Here is a 16,883-nt window from a genome sequence, read left to right as displayed (position 1 = left end):
GAGCGAACTAAAAGTACGTTCTCCTCTTTTACATGTCTTGGGCGAGGCCACGCAAGACAGACGTAACGAAAGGGGGAGGAGCAAGAACCGGCCGTTGCAAAAAATTAAATGAAATAAATAAATTAAAATAAAACGAAAAAAAATCTAATAAAATAAAATCGAATTAAATAATAGAATATAATGGAATAGAATAAAGGTGGTTTCTTAAGGTTATGTTTTTAGAAGTTTTATCAGTATTGTTCAGGTAGTGTAATGGAGACCAGGGGTTCCATTACCAAAAGGGTTTACTGAAATCTATGTGGGATGAATGGATTTTTATTTAGTTAAACGTGGTAACTTTCTTTGTTTGGGTAGTTGCAGATCTGTGTCTTCTACAGTTATTAGAGGCAGCCTATTTCACTACAGGAAAGATAGCCTTTTGATAAAACTAGGATGTATATGCAGTAGAATGACACAAATACCTTAGAAAATAAATTGGTGCTACAGAACAAGAGAGGAAAAATCACTCTGCTCAAGAGAGAGAAAATCTACAACTACCAGAATGCACTGCGCTGCACCAGACCAGTAAATGTTGAACATGTCTGTCTGAAGCAAAGAAGCAATCTTGTATTACAGTTTCTGAAAACGTTTGATACTAACATATGTTTTTAAAAACACTGTAGGTGAGAAGAAGGCAATACAGTAACATAATCTTAATATATGTTTGATCAGCACTGCCTTGTTTTACTGTGATCAGATTTCGGTCTGAGTTTGAGAGAGGGGGTTGGTCTGTCTCTTGATCTGCTTCTATACTCAGAGTCTGCAGTGGTGGCATGGGTGGCAGGCAATACGAAATTGCAGATCAAACCTATAGTTTGAACTTTTTTATTAATTATTAATTTATACAAAAATGATAAAGAAGGTGCACAAATTCATCATCTTAACATCCTTCTTGCTGCCTGTAGTTCCAACAACAGCCCGAGAGCAAGCCAAACTTCCGTCATTGCAAACAATTTCAATTGATGTGTTGATGTGATTATTTTGAGTCTATGTGGTAATGGTTTTATTGATAGGGATTTGTATTTATATCAATAATCATTCTTTGTATTGTATTTTTGGTATGGTGCTGGTTTTGTGTAAACATTGTTTCATATGATGTAGATTCCACCTCAGTGGTTTTGTCCACCCAATTACCTGCAGCAGGGCAGGTATGTAGGACTGCTAGTTGCTCTTAGCGTAATATGATTTGGCAGGATGAGAGATAAAATGGAGTTGGAGCAGGAATTGCAGAGGTGAACTTCAAACTGAGGATACGAGTTTAGTAATGAAAAAGAAAAGGGAAGAATAACCCAAGCAGGTCCAGTCATTCCACGAGGCAGCCGAGCCAGAGCAGAGAGGAAGTGAATCAGAGCAGAACATTTGTTTGGAAAAGAAGGGGTTTTTGGCATTCATTGCCATGGTTGTTTATTGTGCGGTCAAAATTCAAGGAAAATCTGAACAGATGAAGATGGTGCTGGGTGCAGCCAGGAGATTTTTAAAGATCATGGACATTTCTGGTGAGGACATAGACAATACACTTGGAAAGGGATCTGCACCAGCTCAGATAATTGAGTCTGGGTTAAAGAGCGGAGAAAGACTGGAAAGGGATTACCTTTGGTGAACACCGTGTATAATTTGCACTGCGAGTCTGATAAAATCCAGTAGGTGGTGGTATACATATGAATACCAACCGCCATGAAACGACACAAAAAGAATAAGAAGAATTAGTGTATGATGCTGTTGGTGTGTCTCATGTAGGGTTGCAAAGGTATTTTTATGGTATTTTATGGAAAATATCAAGGTCTCACAGTATCACGGTATTACAGAATTTATATTATTATCAGCGAGAATGATCCTTGAAGAAATGAAATGAAAGGGTTATTTCTGGTCAAACAAACGTTCTATGACTATAACTGAAACTTGAAACCATTTTGTTTACAGAAGTATGAGTAGAAAGTCTCATCTTTGAAAATAACAAACATTAAGGGGAGATTCTCCGTCCAGTTGTGGGTTTTTTCCCCAATATCGTAGATAAGCAAATGTACATAGTGTGATACCCGTAAACTTTTATATCATGGTATACCTCAAAACCAGTATATCGCTGCAACCCTTGTCTCATGATGTCTGTGTGGAAGACAATAAACGCTACGATGGGTGTTTTCATTTTACCGTTGCCTCATTCCTCTCTGTGTGAAAACTTAAGCTACCAGTAGTCAATCTGACAGTTAGCATGATTAAATCAGGTAAGATCAGTCTGATATTAAGATTTAAAAGGCTAAGAGTGTGTGATGTTTCTGATTTGCAGAGTTTTGTGCTGCTTTATTTATTTTTTATTTATTAAATGCAGACTCATGCAGGACCTTTATTTTTCTAACATAGTTGATTTATTTATTTTACCTACAGTTTAATGCAGCCCAATACAATACAAGCCCTGTCAAGTTTAACATAGACTAGATTCAGATTTAATTCTAATGGGGTTTTTGTACATGAAGTAGATAAACTATTAGATGCAGTCCAGTGAAACAACACTAGAAGTTTTCGTCACGAATTTGTTGAAATCCATGTTAGTGAGCCCTTCTCCTTTGCAAGATATTCTGTCCACTTGACAGGAGTAGCATATAAAAACGATGATTAACCACCACCATTAGTACACAGGTGTGTCTGGGAATGGTTACAGTAAAACCCCGCTCTAAAATGTGCAGTTCGAACACACAACACAATGCCACAAATGATGCAGATTTTGAGGAAGCATGCCACTGGCATGATGACTGTGGGGATGTCCACCAGAGCTGTTGCATATTAACTGAATGTTCAGTTTACTTCCATAAGCCATCTCCAATGCCCTAAGAGGGCTGTTGTAGGTCTGTTGTGTTGGATTGTATCTGACTTTACATGTTTATCTCATAAACTGGATTTCTTTTCTGTATTAGAAGAGACATGTGATTACTGTCTGTTGATAAATCACAAATTGTATTAGCTACAGCCCAACCAATACCAGATTTCAATATCAACATAAATATTTGAGTGTGAAATATATTAGTCAATAACATTAACATTTTTTGATAAAGATCCCTTGGATTTGGTTAGCAAATAATTATGCACAAGATGTGTAGGCCTACTGAGTGGAGACATTTTACAATTTGATTTTTTTTTTGTAGTTTTCTATGGAGTACAAAGAGTAGACAAAATTAGCCATAAACCTATATTGAGCATTTCTGTGCTGCGTTCTCTTGTTTGGTTTTTGTGATGTTTTTGGCACTTTGCACGATGCCCATTAGAAAGGTTGCATCAGAGATACAGAGAGGAAGTAAGGGTATGGCATACAGCAACGGTCCTGCATCATAACCATGATTAAGCTTTTGTGCCTCAGCCTCTGTTGAACTGTAGTTTGTTCAGTAAAACCTTTTTTGGTTTCTGATGTTGTTATTGTTGTTTGCGTCTGTATTCATCTGTTTTGATATTTTGTGACTGTTTAGCACTTTGGTCAACTGCTGTTGCTTTTAAATGTGCTGTATGAATGAAGTTTGACTTGACTTGACCCATAAAATTTAGATTTTCTGCCATCTTAGACTGATGGTGGGTGTATGTCCATGTGAGTGTGCTGTAGATGTTTATAGTTGCTTCTGTGTGAGGAAACTGTGGTTAGACCCCGGTGTATTCTTAAAACCCACCATTGAAAGCTTCCGCTTTTTTTTTGTCTCTGTTGTTTTCTTCTGTACTTGTTTGGTCAGAAGCAAGCAAGCAAATTAAACAGAGTAATGCATTCAGTCAAATATGCAACATTTTAAAAATCTCCCAAAAGCAAAATTAATGTCCAAAAATTATTTTCTTAACATCCTTAAGTAATGCACAAAAAAGTCGATGACAAAGAATTAAAAGCTGTGTCTTGAGCAGTATGTAATGGAGGGGTGTGAAATCAGACAAAGGATGTGTGGTGATCATTTCTTTCCGTGCAGACAATGATACATAGAAGTTTGGCTGCAGTCTTTTATGTCTTCGTTGCTTGCATGAACTAAAAAAAGCTTCTCAAGTCATATTTTCAGCAACTTAATGCAGGGCAAGGAAATGAAGGACAATCTCAAAGTTTCAGACTTGTTTTGTCTGCAAGAGTCAAATTTTAATAAAGGTCACATGGAGCCACACAAGATTATAAGGAAGACAACACAAGAATTATTACAATTCATATTTACAGAGTGTGTGAATATTTACAGGAAGTGGGGAAAAACACAACACTTAAATTAATGTCCTACATTTAATCCATTCTCAACGTCTGCCGTAACAGAAATACATTCTAAAATGTTTATTGTGTGTAATATAACTAATATAAGACTACAAACGACTGGTCATCTACTACAGTGCAGCTTCACACACCAACCCGACAGCAGTCAGACCACACAAGTCACGTGATCATTCTTATCTGGTTTCAGAGAACTGAAGCATCTTATCTGACACATTCACACACTCTCAACACATATTTAAAAGGTGCAAAGGGACTATTCACACTAACATTTTTCTTTTGGTTTTTGTTTTGAGTTTGACTCTCACCTCATGCTTTATCACTTTAACACATTGTTTTAACACAAGATAATTTAAGGAACACACAAAAAAAAAAACAGGAAAAATAATTTGCATGTTTACATACAGTTGACAGATATTTGACAGCAGAATCTAATTTTAGTCCTTATTCATCAGAATATTAGAGTTCAAATCTGATCTCTTTTTTATGGTTAAACTGTGTATTTGTCAGGTTAGTCTCAGCCATATACCACCAAAATCGGTCTGTCTGTCTTTCTGTCTGCCTCACTTATGTTAATGCTGCATGTTTGAAAGGTTACCTTTTTTTTTTTACATTCTTTGTAAAAGAGAAGGAAACTGTCACGCGTTAGTTTCACATCTTCACTTTAAAGTTACCAGGAATTTTGCTTAGAAAGTATCAATAAATAGCCCACTGAAAACACTTTAAGAGAACAAAGTTTAAGGCTCCTAAAAAAAAACTTGGTCTCAAAACTTAACTATTTCTTTATTACACAAAATAATCAAAAATAAGAATTAAAGTTAAGCTGTAAAAAACATCCATAGGCATTGTTTATTAAGAGCTCAACATAGCCCCTTTTACACTGCCTGCTCAGGGTGGGAATATTGCAATGTTTTACCACCTTGCTGTGCGGTATATTAGGTGTGATTGTGGAATGGGGGGACAGAGTGGTCTCGCCTTTAATCCGCCACAGGAGGTAGTAACAGAGCCAAAATGGTGTCTGTATAGACAGGACAGTCTGCTGGACAGGATCATGGGCAGGGAGGGTGTGAAGTTTCGATGACATGTAATACTTGCGACCCACCACGGGAGATTTTAAAAGTAGTTGTTAGCAGTTAGTGGCTAACTCAAAGAAGAAGAACAGCGGCTGTAAATGTCCACAATTTGGGAAAACAATCAGATTTGGAGATTGCATTCTGTGTTTTTAACATAAACCTTGTTACGACGTACTGTAACGTCGCTTGCAGTGTTGGGAGGGTTACTTTTTAAATGTAATAGATTTCAGATTACTAGTTACCCTGTTAAAAGTGTTTAAACTATTTTAATTACTTCATTAGAGCAATGTAACTTACTACATTTGATTACTTGATTACTTTTCAAATAAATGTTTTAAACTGGGCAATGAAGCTGAAAAATGTCTGGAAATTAGCTCTGCCCAAAGAAGACATTCCTGCCTGGCAAAAACATGCAGAATGAACATTTTATTCTAGATATGAACTTATTAGTAAAAAATAATGTTTTTGAATGTAACTGTGTAATCATCAACATTTTAATGAGCAACTGTAACTTATTACAATTACATTTATTATGTGATTTAATTATATGTAACTAGTTACTCCCCAACATTGGTTATGCGACATACATCATATGTTTTTATTTTTTTTAATTTTATATACTTTATTTATCCCCTGAGGGGAAATTCAATTTTTTCACTCTGTTGTCAATTACTCACAGGTCCGAAATACACACATGCACAATATAGATGCACTAAGTGCAGAGATGTCAGAGTAGTTCGGTGCCTTGCTCAAGGGCACCTCGGCAGTGCCCAGGAGGTGAACTGGCACCTCTCCAGCTACCAGTCCATGCTCCAATTTTGGATCCGGACGTCCTGAGCTACTGCTGCTGTCACATGACATATGCCACTGGCACTATATGCTACACATACTAGCAGACTTTAATTAAAGGTCCAGTTTGTAGGATTTAGGGGGATATATAGGCAGAAACAGAATTACATATAATACTATGTTTTGTTTAATCACCAGAATTGCTGTGTTGTCCTTAATGAGCTTTTTATATCTATATATGGAGCTGGTCTTTGTTTATGGAGATCACCATGTTGCACCACAACGTTTCTATAGTAGCCCAGAAGAGACAAACCAAACACTGTCTCTAGATAAGGCCATCTGCGTTTTAACATTTTTGCGCCAGCCACCGCAGTAACACGCCCAACTTGCAATGTGCAGCACCGCAGTTACACTAATCTGTAATGTGAAAGTGCTTTATTTAGTGTTTTTAGTGATTCTAACCACCTGGTCCATTTTTTGAGAAGAAGAGACCTCTGTGGAAATTTGGTACCCACTAAAAACTTCCTGAACAATTAACAGTGAAGGAATTCTGGCCAGCAGAAGTTTTTAGCTTGTTGCAAACTGTCACAGCCTCTGCTGCAGCCTCCTCTCCCTCCTAGCCAGGAGCTTCCTTCCTCCTCTCTCTCTCTCTCTCTCTTTCCCTCTCTCGTTCTGAGTATAGATTGGTGTCTGGTGTGCAGGAGTGACCGCAGCTGTTAATCATCTTCAATCAACTCTGCTTCATACCAGGCTCTTACTTCAGCACGTTGCCAGATCATAGACTCTGCTAACTAGTCAGTCAGATTCCAGCCACCTTGTTTATCCTGTGCTAGGATTCGCTTACCAATACCTGTTTCCCTGTGCCTGCAGCATTATCTTGGTCCAACTCCTGCCTCCTGCTCCATTCCTTCTCCACCTGGTAACCAACTGCCATCACTTCAGCTCTCTCCCTGCACGGACACTCCTGCTAAACTATGAAACCACCTGGACCCCATCTGCTCCTCTACACCTCTCCACTCTGGAACCTCTCGGCCAGCTTCCCCAGCCCAGCTGCCCTGCTTCACCCCCCAACCTCAGACTTGTCTCTCAGCACTCCTCCACTCATTTTATTAACAATAAATCACCTACTAGACCCTGCTCCCAGTCTATGTTTTTGTCTGCTTTTGGGTTCACTTGCCTAGTCACGTAACACAAACAATTTGCTGCTAGACACCACTAAATCCCCTAAATCTTACACACTTCACCTTTAAAATAACTCAATTGATTTTTGGTTTCACATGTGAAACAAACAGTGGTCTCCTCACCTACCATAATGTGGACTTTCTCCCTCTGTATACAATAACAGGTGCTTGGAGCGTTAAAAAAGGCTGCCACCAGGCGTGTCTCATACCACCACTAAAGGTATCTCAGTGTGCTGGTATCTGACACCAAGGCTCACTGACCAGTATTTGATGAAGTAGGAGTGAGAACAGGTTGTTGTAGCTCAATAAATCTGACAGACCAATAAAAAATAATAGCAAAATCTGATGAATAAACAAACTAACAGTGAATGTACCCACAGCCTGATATATCTTCCTTCTCTGTGCCATAGAGCTCCATTGTTTAAAGACACATCAGTGAGGCTTAATGTTGCACAAAGTGACATGTTCCTCATGAACACACACACTTTAGTTTACTTCGACTCAGTCCCACACGCACCGCCCTGCTGCCATAAATAATCACTACAGCATCAAATATGGATTAATCTGCTGCTGAAAACAGTCCCTACCAAATGCATTACTTTCTCCTGTTTGTTTGATAAAGAAAACAGCTACAGTGAGTAGCTGTTTGAGGACATTACTAAGACATTTTTTAAAAATGAAACTATCTGTTTGTGTTTTTAAAGATTTACGTCTTGGAGCTAAGAGCCACAGACGAGGGGTCAGAATGTGTTGAAAGACAGACTAACATTTTGTTGATTTTGGTCTCTTCATTGAATTTATTGAAAAATTTAAAAAAAGATATGAAGAAAACTGCCAGACGTTTATTTTATGCCACGTCCTGCTTCTGATACAGTCATAGATAAATAAAAGTAAGTAAAACAGTCAGACAGAAAGCAAAAGTTTAAGAGCTTTTCATAGCCAGCACATAAAAAGACGATTTTTCTGAGTTTTATGTTTCTATATTCATCTTGACTTTGAAGACTAATGTATAACTTCCTGGATTGTGTTTAAGTTCAGTTAAAAGCCACATGGTGGTTATAGTCATTCGCTTCTCAATTCTGTCTGTACAGACAATGTACAAAAAAAAAAAAAAAAAAAAAGCAAAGTTGTGCTCTGCATGACTGGTAATGATGGTAAACACATGAGTAAAGCCTGGACTGAGAAATACTGAAACCATCCTTTAACTGGATGACTGGGTGGCAGATTCTTTGATAAACAAGTAGATTTGCATCAAGGAAATCAGTTTATAGGTCAGAAGTTTCCACATTTAATTTTAGAAGTGTCATTTTCATTATGAGAACCAGAATCAGATTGGAGATTTTTCTCACAAAGGTGTTTAATAGCTGAGGGCCAACATCTCACACCCATCCATTGTCTGTAACTGCTTATCTTTTTCAAGGTTGGGGGGGGGGGGGAATGGAGGCGATATCCGCCAACATTTGGCGAGAGGCAGGGTACATCCTGTATAGGTCGCCAGAAAATGCCAGGGCTGACACATACAGACAACCAGACAATCCACTCATGCCCACATTCATCACTATTGTCAAAAGAGTCACCAATTAACCTAACCTGCATGTCGTTAGACTGTGGAAGGAAACCAGAGAAAACCTATGCGTAAATGAGGGGAGAACATGCAAACTCCACACAGAAGAGTCCCAGCTGGCTGACAGGTTTGAACCCAGCAAATGTGCTAACCACTCTCTGAAACTAAGAACTCACATATGACCTCTACGACTCTGCAACCCACACAGGGTTTAAAACTTGCAACTCTGTACCAGCCATATAGAACTGAATAAGCTTCTTGGATGAGAGGTGAGACGTCTTCAGGAAACGTAAGCATGTCTAGTTGCCTACGATATAGCACTCATGATAACCACTGTACCACCATGCCACACCAGTGTCTCACAGCAGGTGCCAAAATAACAATGTGTTACGGCTCTTCAGCTGAACTGAAATACCTCCCACACTAGCGTATACCCCACATACTAAATATAGGTACAGCCATAAAACAACATCAGAAATACAAGATATATTTCTCCAGTACAATGCAGCTAGATGGCACTCAGCTTGCGGTGCTCAAAGTGCCAAAAAAAAATTGCATTTGAAAAACTCAGCATCAATGTCTCTTTCCAGAAATCATGAGCCTGTTACTCAAGATAATCCACAGACCTTTTTGTAAGCAGTTTGATGTAGGAACTATTTTCTTCCTACTGAACAACAATCACTATCCATGTCACTGCACAGAAGGAAGTGTGCATCCACTCATGGATGAGAGGCTTGTGTAAGTGACAGCACAAGCTTTAAATATTAACTGCATCCTCCTCGGCTGAGCTGTAATGTTAGCTCGTTCAGTGGTGCTTGGTGAGCTAGCAGTAGATGCACACTTCCTTCTGCGCAGTGACACCATTAGTGGGTGTAGCTCAGTAAGAAAATAGTTCCTACATCAAACTGCTCACAACAAGGTCTGTGGATTATCTTGAATAACCAGGTCATGTTTTCTGGAAAAAGACATTGTTGTTGAGTTTTTCAATTAAATTCTTTTGGCGCTTTGAGCACCACAAGCAGAGTGCCATCTAGTTCCATCATACTGGAGAGAAGGCAGACACCTCTATGACTGATATCTCTAACACTCTGCAACTCACAGCAAAACAATCTAGACTGAGAAATAGCACAACACAGGTAAGAGAAAATATGTGTTTTGGTTTGGGGGTGAGCTGACCCTTTCGGTACAAAAGATCTGAAAACTTCTTCCACCACTGATGCTAACATTAGCATGTTAACATGTACACAACGAATGTTAACAACATGCTGATGCTAAGTAGGTATACTGTTTACTGTATAAAAAATGAGTTTTGTAAATTACAAAACAAAATATTTGACAGATATTAGAGCTAGACAAAGAGTTAAAGGATCAACAAAGTGATTACAATCCTCTGGGGATCATAAATGTCTGAACCACATGTCATGGTAACTCATCCAGTAGTTGTTGAGATATTTCAGTCTGGACCACAGTGGTGGACTAACCCACATTTACACTTACTAGTAAAGAAATACAAGCAGATAAAGAGCTGTGTTCTTCAGCATGTGTCCATTTGATCAAGTCACTTATTCATTATTTTGAATTTGATCCAGTCTGTGAACCTTCTTAAATGCCTGTAGTTCAGACAAAATGCCTTTTCCTCTCTCCTCATGTTTCAGGCAAGACTTCAACGTAATCAGATGATGCAGGAGCATCTAGAAGAAAATGAAGAAAAGGTGAAATAAAACATGAATCAAAGACAATGCTTTAAGAAGAAGACAGGAGAATCAAATATGTGACATACTTTCATAGTCATGTTCCTCTTCAGGTACAGGCTCCCTCTGTGACCCGGCTGAATCATGAGTTTTTCGGAACAGCATGGCCGTCTTCCTTTTGACAGAGTGGCGCAGGTGCATGGCCAGGCCCTGGTTCTTCCTTTTATAGTGACGGATCAGATCGTCCAAAGACTTAAAATAAGTCTCATTCATACCTCCTGCTGTCTGAAGGGATAACAACAGCACAGAGTAAATAATATGTCAAAGGAAGGAAAAAAACATGAGATAACGTGACAAAAACAAAAAAATATTTGCACACTCCTTTAGAAAATGTAAGAAAATAACAAAAGCTGTCCATCACAGTTTCCCAGAGCCCAAGATGATGCCTTCAAATGTCTCTAAGACCCAAAGATATTTACTTGATAAATGATATAAAACAGCAAATCTTCATATTGGAGAACTCTGAACAAGCAAACTGCTAGAAAAATTCTCAAAGTAATCAAGAAGAACAGTTGTCAGTTAATTTCAAACTAATTGTTTAAGCTCTACATCCAACAACAACAACATAAAGAGTGCTAGGTGAAGTTAATGAGCTTAAAATTAGACAAAACATAGAATAAAATAGCTGGAACAAAAATATTTCTGACATATTTGTTTGAAAAATGACTTAAATAATGATTCATTTTAAACTAATTGTTTCAGCTCTAAATCTAACAACAACATGTAAGAAGGGGGAAAATGACAACAAGGGGGAAAAAAGGTAAAGAGCCCGAGGTGATGTCTTTAAATCAAAAACTCAAAGATATTTAAATGAAAATTAAAATGCCTGGCAGTTTTGCTTGCCCCTTCTGTAAAAATGACTTAAATGACAACTTAATTATCAAAATAGATTGCAATTAAACAACGGTTTCAGTAAATGTGACTAAGGCCATATCCACACCAATATGTTTTTATTTAAAAAATTAAATGTACACTGGACTTGTGCGTGCTGGTGTTAACAGGAAGTAGATTGTCTTCTCTGTGGCTGGTTGTGTAGTTACAGAAAACACCACTGGGATGGTGAAAAGGAAGACCAGAGATTTATTTGCTTGGACCAATGACTATTATGGTATGTGTCCACAGGGGCATTTTTACATGTAACGGATCGTGCTGCTCTCTAGGATTGGATGGTTGATTGGTGTGCCACTTGGCATGTGGGCTGTCTGCTCCCAGATTACAAACCAGACTAAGATGGAGGCTTGTTTTGCTACTTCGTGTTATATTATAAAAATAGTTCATGGAAATGTGTTTCTGAAAATATCTGACGCATGAAATAAGCCACGCAGTTGCTGAATCTGTCTTTATTTGAGATTGACAGCAGGTAGTTTAAAGGTTCTTCAGGAGTTTCCAGAGGTGGTGAGTCACACCGTACCACCTTGGTTTGCATAAAGTAGTCTAGATTCAACTTTATGCAATGAGGAGCAGATGCCCTGTCTCTCGAAACGCAACATGGCGCTACCAGAATGTATTGCCCAGCTGCTTACATAGACAATGACTGGGAAGTGTGGAAATGACAGATCCTGTGGACACATTCCTTTAATGAAAGTACCATATGTATAAGGCAGTCAAGGAGGCAAAAAACAGATTGGGAAGCATTGCAAAACAAATAAAGTGACAAACCGTATTAGAGTAGTACCGGGAGCATTATCCATTACCAGAAGAAGCCGTGGTACAGGGGAATGAGTAGCCACACAAGTAGAATGAAATCACCAAAGGTATGAAGGCTTACCTATGATGGTTTGGCTTGACATTTCATGACTGACCCAGTCAGAAAGCGAACATTAAGTGTTTGCACCATCGTTTTCAAAGTCTCTGTTTCCACCCATCTAGACTACAAAACCCCAGAGTTTTCAAACTAAAACGGGGTTACCAGCATTTTTAAAGTTATGCGTTTTAAAAATAGACTGTAAAAATAATGGACATAGCTACTGTGACGTCAGTGATTGGTTTGTGGACTGCTCTGAAGTTTTGAATTTGGCATTTCAACCCATTCTCATTCCGAAGTCGTCCCATATTGCCACTTTGTCAGCTGCCTTTTCACGTTTTTATATGACATGCTAGGTATCCTTCTGTGTCTGCTGTTTATGTTCCTGGATGCTGCAAACAATGCCAGGGCATCAACAAAAGCAAATGGTTAGGTTTAGGCAACAAAACCACATGGTTAGATTTAGGAAAAATGTCATGGTTTGGCTCTACAGGAAGCACACACCATCCTCCCAGGTGAAAGTCTGGGGTTTGTTGGACCATTCACCGCCCTTTCCACCCACTCTACAGGGACTTTCCAGCTCCTTATACTACGTTGTAACTTTCAGCATGGCAGCTGTTGTCCAACTGCCTTATGAATTGACACCATCTGTCTGCATATCACACTGCTGCACCAGGTGCCGCCCAGCTGATCGCAATTCCATCCAGCCAACTTACACTCTGACACCACCCGACAGCGTATCATACCATTCCAAATGGCTTCTTGTGTCTGTGTCTGACGCCGAAATCACTGACAAAGTGGCAGTATTTAACGACTTCGGAATGAGAACAGGCTGGGAATTTTGGCCGTCACCATCTTGTTTTTATGGAGCCACAACTGACCATATTTGGGTAAGAGGGTGGAGTTGTGGAGGAGCAAGGGGTGGATCTGACTGAGAAGCTGAGGACGCTATTGGCAGACAGCCTATCATTAAAAGTGGCCTCACCCTAAGTATGCAGAACTTTACACCTTAAGAAAGTGTGAACAGGTGATTTTTAAAAAAATTCACTCCTCATACAGTTGTCTTGAATGTGGAAATCAGCTATAGGGACCAAAACCTTTTTTTTTTTGTACCAGGCTGTAAACATGTTTTTTTCTGCTGTAAAGTTTGGCATTTTAACTTGGGGGTCTGTCAGGACTGACCCACTTCTGGAGCCAGCTTCAAGTGGCCATTAGAAGAACTGCAGTTTTGGCACATTGTTTTGGCTTCATTTTTCAGCCCGGAGGTTGCTACTTGGTTTTAAAAGGAAATTGTATCAGTGTAGATGTAGCCTAAGTGTAATGGAAATAGATTCAGCAAATAAATGATGACGCCCACGTATCTACTCAAGCTTCCATTCCACTACAGAGATGAAAGATGGCGGCAGATAAAAACATTAGGTATGTGTCGTCTAGAACTCTTCCAAGAGCACATAGCTGTAGTTGTTCAAAACTCTCTATTTCCATTGTCCAGTATGCTCTCCCCACTATCATGCATCCCCTGTTTGTCTCTGCTTGAGTGTTTACTGGAGCTCTTTGAACTATGTCATCTCCATGACACCTCTTTTCCTGCAGTGGTATAATGGTACCTGACTGGACAATTAGCGCCACCTGCTTATCTAGTAGTCACACAACAGTAGTGGATGGAAAAGCACATACATGTGCATTTTCGGTTGCAAAATTCAGTTGAAATTTGTGCTACATTTAGACTGAAACTCTACTAGTGTAAGAAGGGGAAAAATGACAACATGGAAAAAGGGGTTGACACAGCAACATGTAGCTCGCAAAAAATGACAATCTAAGAGAAGAGAAACAAATTTTTAGATAGAAGTGGAAACAAGAATATAAATGGATGGAAAAAGAAACCCAAGTAAATGTACAAAGAGCTGACAACAATATTTATAGGGAGTGGAAAATGATGCAGATTTGATAGACACTTCATGCACTGAGTGGAAAGAAGTGACCCCTAAGAGTAAGTGCCAATCAGAAAAGAGTTGAGTGATGTGTTTGTGTCTAAGCATACGTCAGAGGAGTTTCCTGTGACAAGGGGGTGAGCTGATAACTGCTGAGTTTCCATTTTGAGGGTGAAACATTCCTTTGACCCAGACTGATCTGATCTGTGGTATCTGTTATTAGTTTTAGTCTGAGAAGAAGGAGGAGGAGGAGGAGCACATGTCTGTTTTTGTCACATTTATCAAGACAAATACTTGTAAACAAATCAAATATTATAAGGAACATCAAATGTTGCACTTCTTACACGTTGTTACTGTGTTGCTAATGTACAACTAGCCTAAATTCACTATATAAACAGAAAAGAGCAATACAAAATGTAAATAAGGTGGAGTCAAGAGAACATATCAAGTCAAGTTCAGTTAAGTTCCTGAAATGTGCAGAGGGTTTGTGTGTTAAGATCAGCTGATGATGATCAAATATACAGAGACCAAATCACCAATTCATTCATGGCACTCCTGTTTAAACAGACCTTACAAAGCTTCACAGGATAAAATTAAACAATATAACAGGGAGATTAACGTAAATAAAAAGGATGATAAGATGTGTCGCAAATAAATTATTTAAAATTAAATGTATAAATGCACTTCTGATTGACATTTTACAGAGCGCCGCAAAACTAATAACACAATCAGTGCAATTGGCAAACAACTTCAAAGCAATGTTATCAGTCTCTCAGCTCATATTTAATCTGCTCCTTATCATCTCGCCTGCAGCATTCTCATTTTTTTCTGTGTGTAGGCTACATCTCGTCTGAAGAATGCATGAGTCATTCCCACTGCACATTCTTCCTTTATGAATACCAGTTTATGTACAGGACAAGGCGTACACATGGTTTTTGTGCATTCACATCATTTATGCATCTGGCCCCTGGTCTGTTTGTTTTGGAGAAGAAGAGACCTCTGCTTTATTCATTGTTTTTACTGGTTAAAATCGCCTGTGCCATTTGTTTTGAAGAGGAAGAGAGCTCTGCCGATGATTTGGCTCCCAGTAAAAACCTCCTGAATGAAGAATACTGAAGGAATTCTAACCAGCAGAAGTTTCAGCCGGTTGCATTCTGCAATCCTCACTTCTAGATGCCACTAAATCCCTCTAAATCTCACACACTGAACCTTTAAAAAGTTGTTCTAAGTATTGGCAGATTCTAGTCGACCATTTTATGTATCTTATTTTGAGAAGCGGGGTAGGTAATGGAAGATTTTTCTTCCCCCTGCTTCTTTTTAATCCAGGAATTTGTATTACGATGTGTTTGTATTGATGGTATACGCTAAAGTGATTGAAAAAATAATGAATGAACAAATTACTCCTATATTAAGAAAATGGGGTGTTTCTACTGCCATCAGCATCCATTGATGCATTTGTCAAATTTCACTCTGTTTAGCAGCTCAGTGTAGCTTTGACACTTGTTTTGATTTACAGTATTTCTATAAGAAGAGGGCAATGAGGCCATGTCCTCAGTGATAATTTGCAACCTGAAGATACTTGACATTCTACAGTACACTATACTTGAATTTGACTACTTTAGGCCAACAACAGAAACGTTTATTTTTATGTACTTATTGTATATTTTCATTTGACCTATCTGTGTCTTTTCAATAATAATAATTTATAATATATATAATAATAGTAATGATATCATTGTTGTGAACCCTTTTGACCAAAATAATCACGTAGTAAAAATCTGATATTGTGTCAGCCCTAGTATGAAATGTGCCATATAAACATGTTTTCTCTTGTTTAAATAAAAAGGTTTGCCTCAATAAATATGAAGTTACAAATATCCGATCACAGAATAAGTAAGGAACCCAAAGAACAAGTCCAAACATGTGACACCAACTTACAATGACTGGCATCTTTCAACAAATTTCTGTCAGTACTTGGAAAGTATTGTGGTTTCAATGTCCAGCCCAATAAAGGACTTTCTCAGAATTTAGCAGTGCAGAGAGGCTGTGAAACCTTGGTTAGACCTTCATGTTGGGAAATTAAATTCATAGAAAACTGTGCAGTTATTTAAGTAAAACTGATCTGAAAAATCTGTTTAATTGTGCGTGCAATGGATAATGACTGTAGTGTGTGTGTGTGTGTGTGTGTGTGTTTACCAGGAGAGTATATTGTCCAGTGTGTGTCTGCAGCAGTCTGTAGGTATACACCACCCTCTGTTTACTGCAAAAATAAAACAAGATGCATGTTGCTGATACACAACAGCTGCAGAACTGTACACCATAAATGACAAGAATAAGCAGTTGCCGAATTTTAGCAGCAGCCTTAAAACAACATGTCTACTTCTTGTTTGTTGCGCCAAAAAAAGATGCTGATGAAGGTCACATGACCCCCTTGCAAACAGTTTGAATCCTGCCTTGAGAGTCATTAACAGCAAAATAAAGGCATTTTCTCTCAGCAGGAAGCCCTTAAAAAGAGGAAGGATTTTTCTACATTTCTCTGAAAATATTTGAAACCGTTGGTGTACAAGGATGACTTTGTATCTTGTCACGTGCATA

At 38.5% G+C, this 16,883-nt stretch overlaps 1 protein-coding gene across 2 annotated transcripts in view; it reads right to left on the bottom strand.

Moving 5' to 3' along the window:
- Positions 1-4,096: 4,096 nt before the first annotated feature.
- Positions 4,097-16,883, bottom strand: part of LOC117265119 (SH2 domain-containing protein 1A) — a 20,506-nt gene continuing 7,719 nt past the window's right edge. For both annotated transcript variants that reach the window (XM_078162578.1, XM_033639540.2), the window contains 3 exons: positions 16,485-16,548; positions 10,643-10,838; positions 4,097-10,553 (listed from right to left, as the gene is read on the bottom strand). In XM_078162578.1, the coding sequence (XP_078018704.1) occupies positions 10,507-10,553; positions 10,643-10,838; positions 16,485-16,548 (307 nt within the window). In that variant the 3' untranslated portion in view covers positions 4,097-10,506. The remainder of the gene's footprint in view (positions 10,554-10,642; positions 10,839-16,484; positions 16,549-16,883) is intronic.

The sequence above is a fragment of the Epinephelus lanceolatus genome, chromosome 20, assembly GCF_041903045.1.
Source record: "Epinephelus lanceolatus isolate andai-2023 chromosome 20, ASM4190304v1, whole genome shotgun sequence".
Taxonomy (NCBI): domain Eukaryota; kingdom Metazoa; phylum Chordata; class Actinopteri; order Perciformes; family Serranidae; genus Epinephelus; species Epinephelus lanceolatus.
Note: the sequence above shows the minus strand (reverse complement) of the source record. Positions and strands in the feature narration are given on the sequence as shown.